Raw genomic sequence first — 12,805 nt, 5'->3', positions numbered from 1 at the left:
CTAAAGTACTGGAAAAGCTTTGGCGGATCTGGAAGGTTTGGAAAGGGTTCTTCTTCTGAAGATCTCCTGAGCTTCAGTATGAATGGCCCAACGAAATGCCCTGAATTCTTTGTGTAAAGCCACTGTATCTGCTTGTTACAAAGGAGTAACCCGATATATTTAGTTAATATTAATAATACATTTCAAAGGTTAGTTAGTAAGACATATTTAAAACAATGATATGAAAAGGATATTTGTCCCACTAGTCCTTTGGTAAATACTACAGAAGCAAACTCCTGTACTGGTAATCTTGATGTTGTTCTGTAGCTCAGCTTTGTACAGTTGGGCCGAGCCCATGGCAGCGTAAGTCCAGCCAACTATCTTACAAAGTAAACCCAGTTTACATCTTCTACACAGACCCAAATGCTTTGAAATATGCACAAAATGTAAAAAAAACTGAGGGCAAAGTTAGTACTGTCCTGAGCTGCCACTGTAAGGGAATTGCCATCATCATATCTGTGCAGTACTTCTTCACCAGAGTAAAGGAGATTACATCAGAGTAGCGTTAGGCTTTACCTGCTCTCACCAGAGTGAGGGAGATTATATCATAGCGTAGCGTTAGGCCTTACCTGCTCTCCCCTGAGTGAGGGAGATTATATCAAGTGTTATGCTGCACCTCAGGGCGAGAGGGGAGATCGAGTATTCGGAGTTCATGTTCCTCCTGACCGGCGGCGTGGGTCTGCAGAACAATGTTCCCAACCCCGACCCCAGCTGGCTACAGGACAAGAGCTGGGACGAGATCTGCAGAGCCAGCGACCTGCCCGGGCTGCAGGGACTGAGGTACCGCACACACACACACGCAGACATGCACGCACACACACACATACACACACACAAACACACAAACACACACACACACACATACACACACACAAACACACAAACACACAAACACACACACACACACATACACACACACACATACACACACACACACACACACACACACAGACACCATCACACACTCGCACTCACTGCAGGGACTGAGGTGCTGTATATAGACACACACTGCAACAAGCACAGGGCTGCTATTTTGCTGTTTTTCACACATCCTCATTTTCAATGATAAGAAGACCTTATTACAGAAGACCTTGCCGTCAGACTGTTAAATTATCCCTTTGATCCTGAAAATAGGTGTTTAATAATTCAAATTTCTGATTCAAGAATGTAAAAGATGCCAGAGAAACATATCATATGTCTTACAAACAGCATGGAAAGATGTTCACTGTTAATAATATTTTGGTATACCTTTATACTTTTTTGTTTAGAGAGTATTTCAGCCAGAATCCAGATGGTTTCCACCTGATCTATGACAGTAAAGAGCCGTATAACGTGCGTCTGCCAGGCCACTGGGCCGACAAACTCAACGATCTTCAGAAGATGATTGTCTTCCGCTGCCTCAGACCTGACAAGGTCAGAACCAGAATCCGAGCCAGAACCCGAGCCGAAACCCCCCTGTATCATGAGATGAGATTACGTGTTTATTCATTTTGTGATGCTGTAGTGGGGACAGAGTAGTGTTGTTTTACTTTTCGAATTATGGCTGTTCTGTATCCATCCCTGTCAGACAAGCTGCTGTTTTACAGTATCCTGCAGAACCCGCTGACTGGCCTCGGTTCTCTGCTCACAGATTGTTCCAGCGATCACTAATTACGTGACGGAGAACCTGGGGAAGATCTTTGTGGAGCCGCCGCCGTTTGACCTGGCTAAGAGCTACATGGACTCCAACTGCACCGTCCCCCTGGTGTTCGTGCTGTCCCCAGGAGCTGACCCCATGGCCAGTGAGTGCTGCTGTCTGCACAGAGACGCAGAGACACACAGAGACACAGACACACAGACACACAGAGACACACACAGACACACAGAGACACACAGAGACACACAGAGACACACACAGAGACACACACAGACACACAGAGACACACAGACACACACAGACACACAGAGACACACAGAGACACAGACAGAGGCACACAGACACACAGAGGCACACAGAGACACAGAGACACACAGAGACACACAGAGACACAGACACACACAGAGACACAGAGACACACACAGACACACAGAGACACACAGAGACACACAGAGACACACACAGAGACACACACAGACACACAGAGACACACAGACACACAGAGACACACAGAGACACAGACACACAGAGGCACACAGACACACAGAGGCACACAGAGACACAGAGACACACAGAGACACACAGAGACACAGACACACACAGAGACACAGAGACACACAGAGACACAGAGACACACAGAGACACAGACACACAGAGACACACACAGAGACACACAGAGACACAGAGACACACACAGAGACACACACAGACACACAGAGACACACAGAGACACAGAGACACACACAGACACACAGAGACACACACAGAGACACAGAGACACACACAGAGACACACAGACACACAGAGAGACACAGAGACACACAGAGACGCACAGAGACACACAGACACACAGAGACACACAGAGACGCTGTAACTGCACGTCTCACTGCCGGCTCCCTCTCTCTCAGGCCTGCTGAAGTTTGCCAACGACAGGGACATGGGCGGGGCTCAGTTCCAGTCCATCTCGCTGGGGCAGGGCCAGGGTCCCATCGCCGCGCGAATGATCCGCTCCGCCATGAAGGAGGGTACCTGGGTGTGTCTGCAGAACTGCCACCTGGCCGTGTCCTGGATGTCCACGCTGGAGAAGATCTGCGAAGACCTGAGTCCAGAGACCTGCCACTCCGACTTCCGCCTCTGGCTCACCAGCTACCCCTCCCCCAAGGTGACCCTCTGACCTGCTGACTGACCCAGCAACACATCAACCAATCTGATTGGCTCTCTGACCCTCTCACCTGCTGAGTGACCTAAATAAAAATCAGCAACAGACAAACTGATTGACAAGCTGAGACAGCCTGACCAACCCATAACCTGACAAACCATCAGACCGGCTGATTTTGGTGACAGACTAAAATACTGACTGACTGATTTAAGCACTGACTGGCTGACTGACTGACTGACTGGCTGCTCTCGAACCCGTGTTTGCTGTGACCTCAGTTCCCAGTGACCATCCTGCAGAACGGTGTGAAGATGACCAACGAGCCGCCCACCGGCCTGAGGCTCAACCTGCTGCAGTCCTACCTGTCTGACCCAGTCTCCGACCCCGGCTTCTTCAGCGGCTGCGCTGACAAACAGCAGGTCAGTGCCCATTTCACCCTCTGACCAGCCTCTCAGCAGCCTCTAACCTCACACCTTTAGCCTTCAACCTGCCTCTAACCTCTGACCAGCCTCTCAGCAGCCTCTAACCTCTAGCCTTCAACCTGCCTCTAACCTCTGACCAGCCTCTCAGCAGCCTCTAACCTCACACCTTTAGCCTTCAACCTGCCTCTAACCTCTGACCAGCCTCTCAGCAGCCTCTAACCTCTAGCCTTCAACCTGCCTCCAACCTCTGACCAGCCTCTCAGCAGCCTCTAACCTCACACCTCTAGCCTTCAACCTGCCTCTAACCTCTGACCAGCCTCTCAGCAGCCTCTAACCTCACACCTCTAGCCTTCAACCTGCCTCTAACCTCTGACCAGCCTCTCAGCAGCCTCTAACCTCACACCTCTAGCCTTCAACCTGCCTCTAACCTCTGACCAGCCTCTCAGCAGCCTCTAACCTCACACCTCTAGCCTTCAACCTGCCTCCAACCTCTGACCAGCCTCTCAGCAGCCTCTAACCTCTGACCAGCCTCTAAACAGCCTCTAACCTCTGACCAGCCTCTAAACAGCCTCTAACCTAACACCTCTAGCCTTCAACCTGCCTCTAACCTCTGACCAGCCTCTCAGCAGCCTCTAACCTCTGACCAGCCTCTAAACAGCCTCTAACCTCTAACCTCAGATTAACAGATTAAGAAAGTGCTACTTAATAATGCTATTTATAATACCATGACTTGGAATTAATGAAGACTGTTGAGGAAGTGTCACTGTCACTGAATTACTGTGTCACGTTAATAAATGAATTGTATTCTACCAGCCTATTTTACAGTATCAGTGCCTCACTCATCAGCTCACTCTCTGTGTCCTGAATTCATAAAGCACTTCTCAGAGTGCTTTCCCCATAAAACGTAATGTCACTCCTCTTGTGTTTGCAGATTTGGGAGAAGCTGTTGTACGGGGTCTGCTTCTTCCACGCACTTGTGCAGGAGAGGAAGAAGTTCGGTCCCCTGGGCTGGAACATTCCATACGGCTTCAACGAGTCCGATCTCCGCATCAGCATCAGACAGCTGCAGGTACGACACCTGGGGGAGCCGCGGGTACGACACCTGGGGGAGCTGCGGGTACGACACCTGGGGGAGCCGCGGGTACGACACCTGGGGGAGCCGCGGGTACGACACCTGGCAGGAGCTCCACCCCCAGACCGCGGGTCTGAAGCACAGTGAAAGGACTGTAACAGATCAGGGCCTGAGATACTGTGCATCTCACTGTAAACACGAGCAGAGGAGAAACTCACCAACCCGGTTCCTCTGTGACCCGGTTCCCTGTGACTCGGTTCCTCTGTGACCCGGTTCCTCTGTGACCCAGTTCCTTTGTGACCCGGTACCCTGTGACCCGGTTCCTCTGTGACCTGGTACCCTGTGACTCGTTCCTCTGTGACTCGGTTCCCTGTGACCCGGTTCCTCTGTGACCCGGTTCCCTGTGACTCGGTTCCCTGTGACTTGGTTCCCTGTGACCCTGTTCCCCTGTGACCCGGTTCCCTGTGACTTGGTTCCTCTGTGACCCAGTTCCCTGTGACTTGGTTCCTCTGTGACCCAGTTCCCTGTGACTCGGTTCCTTTGTGACTCGGTTCCTTTGTGACTCGGTTCCTCTGTGACCCAGTTCCCTGTGACTCGGTTCCTCTGTGACCCGGTTCCCCTGTGACTCGGTTCCTCTGTGACTCGGTTCCTTTGTGACTCGGTTCCTCTGTGACCCGGTTCCCTGTGACTCGGTTCCTTTGTGACTCGGTTCCTCTGTGACCTGGTTCCCTGTGACTCGGTTCCTCTGTGATTCAGTTCCTTTGTGACTCGGTTCCTCTGTGACTCGGTTCCTTTCTGACTCGGTTCCTCTGTGACCCGGTTCCCTGTGACTCGGTTCCTCTGTGACCTGGTTCCCCTGTGTTTCGCTGTGCTCCTGCAGCTGTTCATCAATGAGTACGAGCAGGTGCCGTTCGAGGCCATCACGTACCTGACGGGGGAGTGTAATTACGGCGGCCGGGTGACAGACGACTGGGACCGCCGCCTGCTGCTCACCATCCTGGCCGACTTCTACAACAACGAGATCATCGAGAACCCCCGGTACATGTTCTCGCCCAGCGGCAAGTACTACGCACCCCCCAAGTCCACCTACGAGGACTACGTGCTCTTCATCAAGGTGAGTCCTGGGTGGGGGGGAACCACCCTGCTGGAGATTCTCTCAGTGATATTAAATAATCTCCCAAGAATGAAATACCTTACAGATAATTCAGATAAGTTTAAGGGAATATTTGCATTGATGCATTCACGCAGGGGCTGGGTTATATTGAAACTGTCATGATTAGCTTTTGTTTGACTTATATGTGCCTTGGCAATTCCAGAAGCAATTTCTAATGTTCCCTTTGGAAACGCCATAGTTAACCTTGTAAATGCAGCGTACGGTAAATAGGCTGAATGCATACAGGTTGTTAGCACTTAAACTCAGGAGGGATGCAATGCTGTAAAACAGATTTTTCTGCATATTGCTCATGGAGTCCAGCTGAACTGAACCAGCATTTGTTGTGGTGCAGAACCTTCCTTTCAGCCAGCACCCAGAGGTGTTTGGCATGCATGAGAACGTGGACATATCCAAGGACCTGCAGCAGACCAAGCTGCTGTTTGATTCGCTGCTCCTGACCCAGGGAGGCGGGTCCAAGGGCGGAGCCAGCACTGGCGGGGACAGCACCCTGTTTGACATTGCCCACGACATCCTCAGCAAGGTAGGCTGCCCGGTCCATGCAGCCGCAGTGCGCTTAGTGCTTAACTCTGTGAAGCCAATCAGTGATGCTAAACATTTATGCAATTTTCTGGCTGGTGGTTTCTGAGATTTATAGAAAAAATTGGGAAAAATATGGAATAAATCTGCAGTGGAGTGAGTGTGTGGGGCCCGTAGGTGAGGTGCTGTGTCAGTGAGTGTGTGTGGGGCCCGTGGGTGAGGTGCTGTGTCAGTGAGTGTGTGTGGGGCCCGTGGGTGAGGTGCTGTGTCAGTGAGTGTGTGTGGGGCCCGTAGGTGAGGTGCTGTGTCAGTGAATGTGTGTGGGGCCCGTGGGTGAGGCATTGTGTCAGTGAGTGTGTGTGGGGCCCGTGGGTGAGGTGTTGTGTCAGTGAGTGTGTGTGGGGCCCGTAGGTGAGGTGCTGTGTCAGTGAGTGTGTGTGGGGCCCGTAGGTGAGGTGCTGTGTCAGTAAGTGTGTGGGGCCCGTGGGGGGGTGCTGTGTCAGTAAGTGTGTGGGGCCCGTGGGTGAGGTGCTGTGTCAGTAAGTGTGTGCGGGGCCCGTGGGTGAGGTGCTGTGTCAGTGAGTGTGTGTGGGGCCCGTGGGGGGGTGCTGTGTCAGTAAGTGTGTGGGGCCCGTGGGTGAGGTGCTGTGTCAGTAAGTGTGTGGGGCCCGTGGGGGGGTGCTGTGTCAGTAAGTGTGTGGGGCCCGTGGGGGGGTGCTGTGTCAGTGAATGTGTGTGGGGCCCGTGGGTGAGGTGCTGTGTCAGTAAGTGTGTGGGGCCCGTGGGTGAGGTGCTGTGTCAGTGAGTGTCTGTGGGGCCCGTAGGTGAGGTGCTGTGTCAGTAAGTGTGTGGGGCCCGTGGGTGAGGTGCTGTGTCAGTGCTGTGCTGTTCGCTGTGAGACTTTTCCCGCCCGTTGCCTGCAGCTCCCGGACAGCTTCGATGTGGAGGCGGCCCTGACGAAGTTCCCGGTGCAGTATGAGGAGAGCATGAACACGGTGCTGGTGCAGGAGATGGAGAGATACAACACGTAGGTGCCGCCCCTTCACCAGGTGTCACAGAGTACTGACCCGCTGCACTGTGAATCACAGAGCACTGACCCCGCTGCACTGTGAATCACAGAGTACTGACCCTGCTGCATTGTGAATCACAGAGTACTGACCCCGCTGCACTGTGAATCACAGAGTACTGACCCCGCTGCGCTGTGTGGGTGCAGTACTGACCCAGCTGCTCTGTGTGGGTGCAGTACTGACCCGGCTGCTCTGTGTGGGTGCAGTACTGACCCGGCTGCTCTGTGTGGGTGCAGTACTGACCCAGCTCTCTCCCCGCTGTTTCCCCCAGGCTAGGAAACACCATCCGGCTCAGCCTGCAGAGTCTGCAGAAGGCCATCCGGGGCCTGGTGGTGATGGACGCGGAACTGGAGGCCCTGTCCGGCAGCCTGCTCGTGGGGAAGGTTCCGGAGAAATGGGCCAAATTCTCCTACCCCAGCCTCAAGCCCCTGGGCAGCTACATCACCGACTTCCTCGCCAGACTCAAGTTCTTACAGGTGTGTGTGTATGTGTGTGTGACTCTGTGAGTGTGTAACTCTATGAGTGTGTGACTCTCTCCGCTTCTGACTCTGTGAGTGTGTTACTCTGTGTGTGTGTGTGACTCTCTCCGTGTGTGACTCTGTGAGTGTGTTACTCTGTGTGTGTGTGTGTGACTCTCTCCATGTGTGACTGTGAGTGTGTTACTCTGTGTGTGTGTGTGACTCTGTGAGTGTGTTACTCTGTGTGTGTGTGTGACTCTCTCTGTGTGTGGCTTTGTGTCCCTACAGGACTGGTTTGACAGCACCAAGCCCCATGTATTCTGGCTGTCAGGGTTCTTCTTTACCCAAGCCTTCCTGACGGGGGCACTGCAGAATTACGCCAGGAAGTACTCCATCCCCATCGACCTCCTGGGCTTCCAGTTTCAGGTACTGTAGGATGCCCCGCGCATCTGTCCTCATGTGACTCTCCCTTAAACCAAAGTGATTGATTGACTGTGATTGATCTGACCCCCCCCGACCACTGCCCTCTGTTACCGAATGGCATCTGGTGGTCCCATCACATTACGGCACAAAATCACTCCACAGAACTTTCTCTGCAGTTGTCCCCCGATGGTGGAATGACCTTCCACACGTCATCCACTCTGCCGAATCCCTCAATATTTTTAAGAAACATGTGAAGACACAGCACTTACGCACTCATCTGAGTGCCTGAATCACTACCACTTAAAGCAATTTCTTATGTCCTAAATTGTATTTTCCATTTTAAAAAATTAATGGTTTAATGCACTTGTATCTCTACCAGCTAGCTTGTACCTTGTCTGGTCAACTATCGAAACTTGGTCATGCAGCACGTCTAACAGTGTGACTCCGTATACGGCTTTTGCTTGTGTTGTACTCTGCCTGGATGAAAAAGGAATGAATGTAAATGTGAATGAAAGGATGTGATTGGCTAATGGCAGTGTCTGTCTCTGTGCTCCTGCAGGTCCTGCCCATTGAGACCTCCGACTCCTCCCCTGAGGACGGGGTGTACATCCACGGGCTGTTCCTGGACGGAGCGCGCTGGGATAAGAAGGCGTGCGTATGCGTGTCGGGGTCCCGCTGGGGGCGTTGGGGGGGTTGGGGGGGTTTGGGATTCTGAGCTGTGCTCACGGCCTCTTTCTGCTGCTTCCTCACAGTGGAGTTTTGGCTGAGCAGATGCCCAAGGTCCTGTTCAACTCTGTACCCATCATCTGGATAAAGCCATGTGAGTAATGCAGGTCAGGGGTCTCTGCGTGGCCGTACGCAGTGCGCAGTGCGTAACCCGTCTCTCTGCGTGGCCGTACGCAGTGCGCAGTGCGTAACCCGTCTCTCTGCGTGGCCGTACGCAGTGTGTAACCTATCTCTCTGCGTGGCCGTACGCAGTGCGTAACCCGTCTCTCTGCGTGGCCGTACGCAGTGCGCAGTGCGTAACCCGTCTCTCTGCGTGGCCGTACGCAGTGCGCAGTGCGTAACCCGTCTCTCTGCGTGGCCGTACGCAGTGCGCAGTGCGTAACCCGTCTCTCTCCGTCTCCCCCTCCCCAGCGGAGAAGAGCTCCATAGTGCCGTCTAAGAGTCTGTACGTCTGTCCGCTGTACAAGACGAGTGAGCGCAAAGGCACCCTGTCCACCACCGGCCACTCCACCAACTACGTCATCACCATGACCCTGCCCACCCGCAAGCGGCCACAGCACTGGATCAAGAGAGGCGTGGCGCTGCTGTGTCAGCTGGACGACTGATCCAGGACCTGCTCACCTGCACTTTACCAAGCCTTCCTCTGTCTGAGTGAGGGCTGGACCACTGATCCAGGACCTGCTTATCCAGCACTTTACAAACACCAAAAAGACTACAGATTTACCTATTCGAAAAGCCGTGACATATGCTATGCTAAAAGGAACCTCCCCACTTTCTGCTTGACTTTCTCATGTGGCACAAGTGTCACCTTTCAGCTGGAACTGATGAATCAGTTTATTTTCAGGAGGCACAAATGGTCAACTATTACTGTCTTCAAATCTTACAAAGACTAAATGTATTCACTTTCTGGTAATCTGTATTATTATTGAATTTCACAGTTGCAAATTGTAATATCACAAACATTATATATTTCATATTGTAATGATAATCCATTTTGTGCTCATTAAAATTTAAGACCATTGAATTCAGTGTATGGGAAAGTCATACCCCTTTAAGTAACTATCCTTGCATCTCGCTACAGTGTGAGTACAGATGAGAGTGTCCACATGCTGCAGAGGAGAGGATGTGTGCAGCCTCGGGCTTCCTGTCCAAACACTGCAGCTTCACCCTCTCTACACATTTACATTTACATTTATTCATTTAGCAGACGCTTTTATCCAAAGCGACTTACATAGGTTACAGTTCTTTACATCCATTTATACAGCTGGATATTTACTGAGGCAATTGTGAGTTAAGTACCTTGCCCAAGGGTACAGCAGCAGTGTCCCAGCGGGGATCGAACCGGCAACCTTTCGGTTACAAGTCCTGCTCCTTAACCACTATGCTACACTGCTACACCATCAACACCTGGCCTCTACACTCTGTCTGTGATGCCAGCACACTGCCTACAAAGATGTCCAAACATTGACAAGATATTTAGCTTTGTGGTCTCCACACCTACAGTTCTGTCTCCCCCATTGTTCAGGTTTTATTAAGTGCTCTGATTTATTGACTCCTTATGGACATTCCTGAAGGAGTGTGGTCTACAAGAGAACATCCACAGTTAGCCTAGGAGTGCAGACAGACAAAGCCCTCCTGTTACCAACTGGAACCTTCTGGATGGAGAAAGGAAGGAACACAGACGCTGAATATCTGGACATAATATAGAGTATCTGTGGTACGATCACAGAGCCAGATTATGGTGAATAGTACCCTTATTGGCCTCTAGGGGCAGCACCTTGTTTCCCTGCAGCTCCCGTGAGAGCGTCAGAGCTGTGGAGCTGGTGCGGGGCACCCCGTGATCTGTTATTTATAGATGGGTGGGATATGAATAGCCCTGTACAGAGAAACTGATAACCTGCTGAAGCCAGACAGAGTTGCACAGCCTGTGGATTAAAGGTAAAAAGGTAAAAAAGAAACGCAACCTAAATCCCCTTAGAAAAGTGTCTGTTCTGAGGGTCGCACAGTTGCTTGTTTAGCTGTTTTTTATCAGTGATCAGAGGGGCTCTGAAGTGCATGCAGCCTGCATGTTTTATTTCTGATACTGCATTTGTAAACAAACACAGAGGGTCTTTTTCACACCCTCTCTGCATGCTGTGGAGGGTCTGCAGACACTGCTGCTCTGGACCAGCTGCAAATCATGTGAATCCAGCAATGTTGCCAGTTCTGAATGCTTTAACCTCAGCGATGAAGCGGCAATGGTGTTGTCTGTGTTTGTACCAATCAGAGTCAGTGGCCTTTGCAGGTTCTACCCTCTCCTGTCGTAAGATGGCAGTTTTACTGCAGAATGTTTTTAATTAAACACCAGCCCTGTGCTCTCCCTGCTAACCATGGGGGATTCTACAACACATACCATCTATCACCGTTCTCTGAAAAATAGCCTGTGCAACAGCTACACAAAGCATTTAGTCTTATTTGATAAGGATTCATGTTTATTTATCAGGCATTCTTTCATATAATGTTCATCAGGGGTATGAAATCTAAAAATCACGTGGCCATAATCCACATTGGCATTTTATAACCTCTGAGCATCCTTACCCAGATTCACACTTAACCAAATCTGAATTTAACGGTCAGCTATTAAACCCTGTTAGGTATTTTCCAAAGTAGCTATCACTCAAAACTGTGTTTGCCAAACGTTCTGAAGACATGCTGAACTATACGACTACACCCTAACCCTTAGCAAGGAACCTAACCCTAATCCTAACCCCTTACCCTAACCCTGCAATAATGGCAATCTCTGTCAACTGAAAACACTGCACAGTAACTAATAACACTGAACACATCTGACTCCAAACACATAAAATGTCTTTGTCTAGGGAGGCCATGAAAAGCCAGACCGCTCTGACATGGTGTGTGGCAGGATTTGTGGCATAAACCCCCTTCTGGAGCACTATGGGATATTTTTACAGCATTCTGAAAAAAGGAAATGTGTTTGATGGTTGCCAATCTTGATTGTCAAGAACCAATAAAGAACCAACACAGACCTCCCGCCCCCAGCTGCGACAGCCAATCACACGCTGCCATGAATGAGGGTCTTTCGGAGGAGGAGTGGGACGAGGACGTGGCCACGCAGCTCATGATCGAGCAGAGCCTGCAGGACTGTGCCAAACACGGGGACCGCGGGGACCGCGGGGACACGCCCCCGCAGGAGGGCTGCAGGTACGAGGCCCCGCCGCCCTGAGTGTCACACTGTTACTGTCAGCATGCGGACACAGCTCTCACCAGCCACCCTGCCCCACAGCGTCCCTGCCCCGCCCACACTGAGCGAGCAGATCTTTGCAGCTATACGGGCAGGTGAGTACAGCGTGCTGCATCCAGGGTAGCATGGGGGTAAGCAGCAGGGCTCAGAACCAAAAGGTGTCTGGTTCAATGCCCACAGGGCATGGCTGCTGGACTCTTGGGCGTGGTACCAGAATTGCTACAATAAATGTAACCCATCTGTCTGGATAAGAGCGTCTGCTAAATGACACTAATGTCATGTAATGCAGTACTGAACACGCTTACGCTTACGCGCTTACTACTCCAGGGTGCCTCACACACCTCACACCATACATATGCTTCCACCCGGTTGAGCAACTTCACAGAGGCACAGCAGCAGTGTCTAAGCCAGGCTTTCAACCTGCAACCCTCTGGTTATGAGCTCAGGTCTGTGAGTAATGTTGTACAGTCTGCCACTGGATGTACTAAACAAACATGCCTGCGTTTCCCTGGGTGTGGCCTCTGCTGGGCGTGGGCATGGCCCCTCCCCTGGGCGTGGCCCCTCCCCCGGGCGTGGCTTCAGGTGACGTGGCGGCCCTGGATAAGCTGTCGGAACACCGGCAGACCTTCACCCAGACAGACGAGCGGGGTTGGATCCCCCTGCATGAGGCTGCGGTCCAGACCAACAGGAACATCCTGCAGACCACCTTCTCAGGTGCGTGACATCATCGCTTCACCTGCGCCTGCAGAATCATGTCTGTCTGTATCCGGAATACAGAGATTTTCACAGTCCAAGAATGACCAGGAAGACGACTCCCTCTGTCCTCCCTCCTGCTCCTGATATGGAATTGCAGTGATGGAAGCAGATTCAGTGAC

At 51.7% G+C, this 12,805-nt stretch overlaps 2 protein-coding genes across 6 annotated transcripts in view; both read left to right on the top strand.

Moving 5' to 3' along the window:
• The window catches only part of dnah12 (dynein, axonemal, heavy chain 12), a 45,215-nt gene extending 35,762 nt beyond the window's left edge, over positions 1-9,453 (top strand). The window contains exons 61-74 of the mRNA XM_036532651.1: positions 661-819; positions 1,308-1,452; positions 1,670-1,820; positions 2,584-2,837; positions 3,110-3,250; positions 4,185-4,322; positions 5,206-5,439; positions 5,831-6,019; positions 6,939-7,042; positions 7,354-7,558; positions 7,829-7,966; positions 8,523-8,614; positions 8,716-8,783; positions 9,101-9,453. Coding sequence (XP_036388544.1) covers positions 661-819; positions 1,308-1,452; positions 1,670-1,820; positions 2,584-2,837; positions 3,110-3,250; positions 4,185-4,322; positions 5,206-5,439; positions 5,831-6,019; positions 6,939-7,042; positions 7,354-7,558; positions 7,829-7,966; positions 8,523-8,614; positions 8,716-8,783; positions 9,101-9,294 — 2,212 coding nt within the window. The 3' untranslated portion in view covers positions 9,295-9,453. The remainder of the gene's footprint in view (positions 1-660; positions 820-1,307; positions 1,453-1,669; positions 1,821-2,583; positions 2,838-3,109; positions 3,251-4,184; positions 4,323-5,205; positions 5,440-5,830; positions 6,020-6,938; positions 7,043-7,353; positions 7,559-7,828; positions 7,967-8,522; positions 8,615-8,715; positions 8,784-9,100) is intronic.
• A 1,119-nt stretch (positions 9,454-10,572) lies between these two features.
• Positions 10,573-12,805, top strand: part of asb14b (ankyrin repeat and SOCS box containing 14b) — a 7,681-nt gene continuing 5,448 nt past the window's right edge. For 2 of the 5 annotated variants that reach the window (XM_036533857.1, XM_036533853.1), the window contains exons 1-4: positions 10,595-10,635; positions 11,548-11,890; positions 11,973-12,025; positions 12,513-12,644. In XM_036533857.1, coding sequence (XP_036389750.1) covers positions 11,658-11,890; positions 11,973-12,025; positions 12,513-12,644 — 418 coding nt within the window. In that variant the 5' untranslated portion in view covers positions 10,595-10,635; positions 11,548-11,657. Of the gene's footprint in view, positions 10,636-11,547; positions 11,891-11,972; positions 12,026-12,512; positions 12,645-12,805 lie in introns of all 5 variants that reach the window. The other 3 variants (XM_036533854.1, XM_036533856.1, XM_036533855.1) reach the window with 3 other exon arrangements.

Source organism: Megalops cyprinoides, chromosome 7 (genome assembly GCF_013368585.1).
Source record: "Megalops cyprinoides isolate fMegCyp1 chromosome 7, fMegCyp1.pri, whole genome shotgun sequence".
Taxonomy (NCBI): Eukaryota; Metazoa; Chordata; class Actinopteri; order Elopiformes; family Megalopidae; genus Megalops; species Megalops cyprinoides.
The sequence above is the reverse complement of the archived record's forward strand: the minus strand, read 5'-3'. Positions and strand labels throughout refer to the sequence as shown.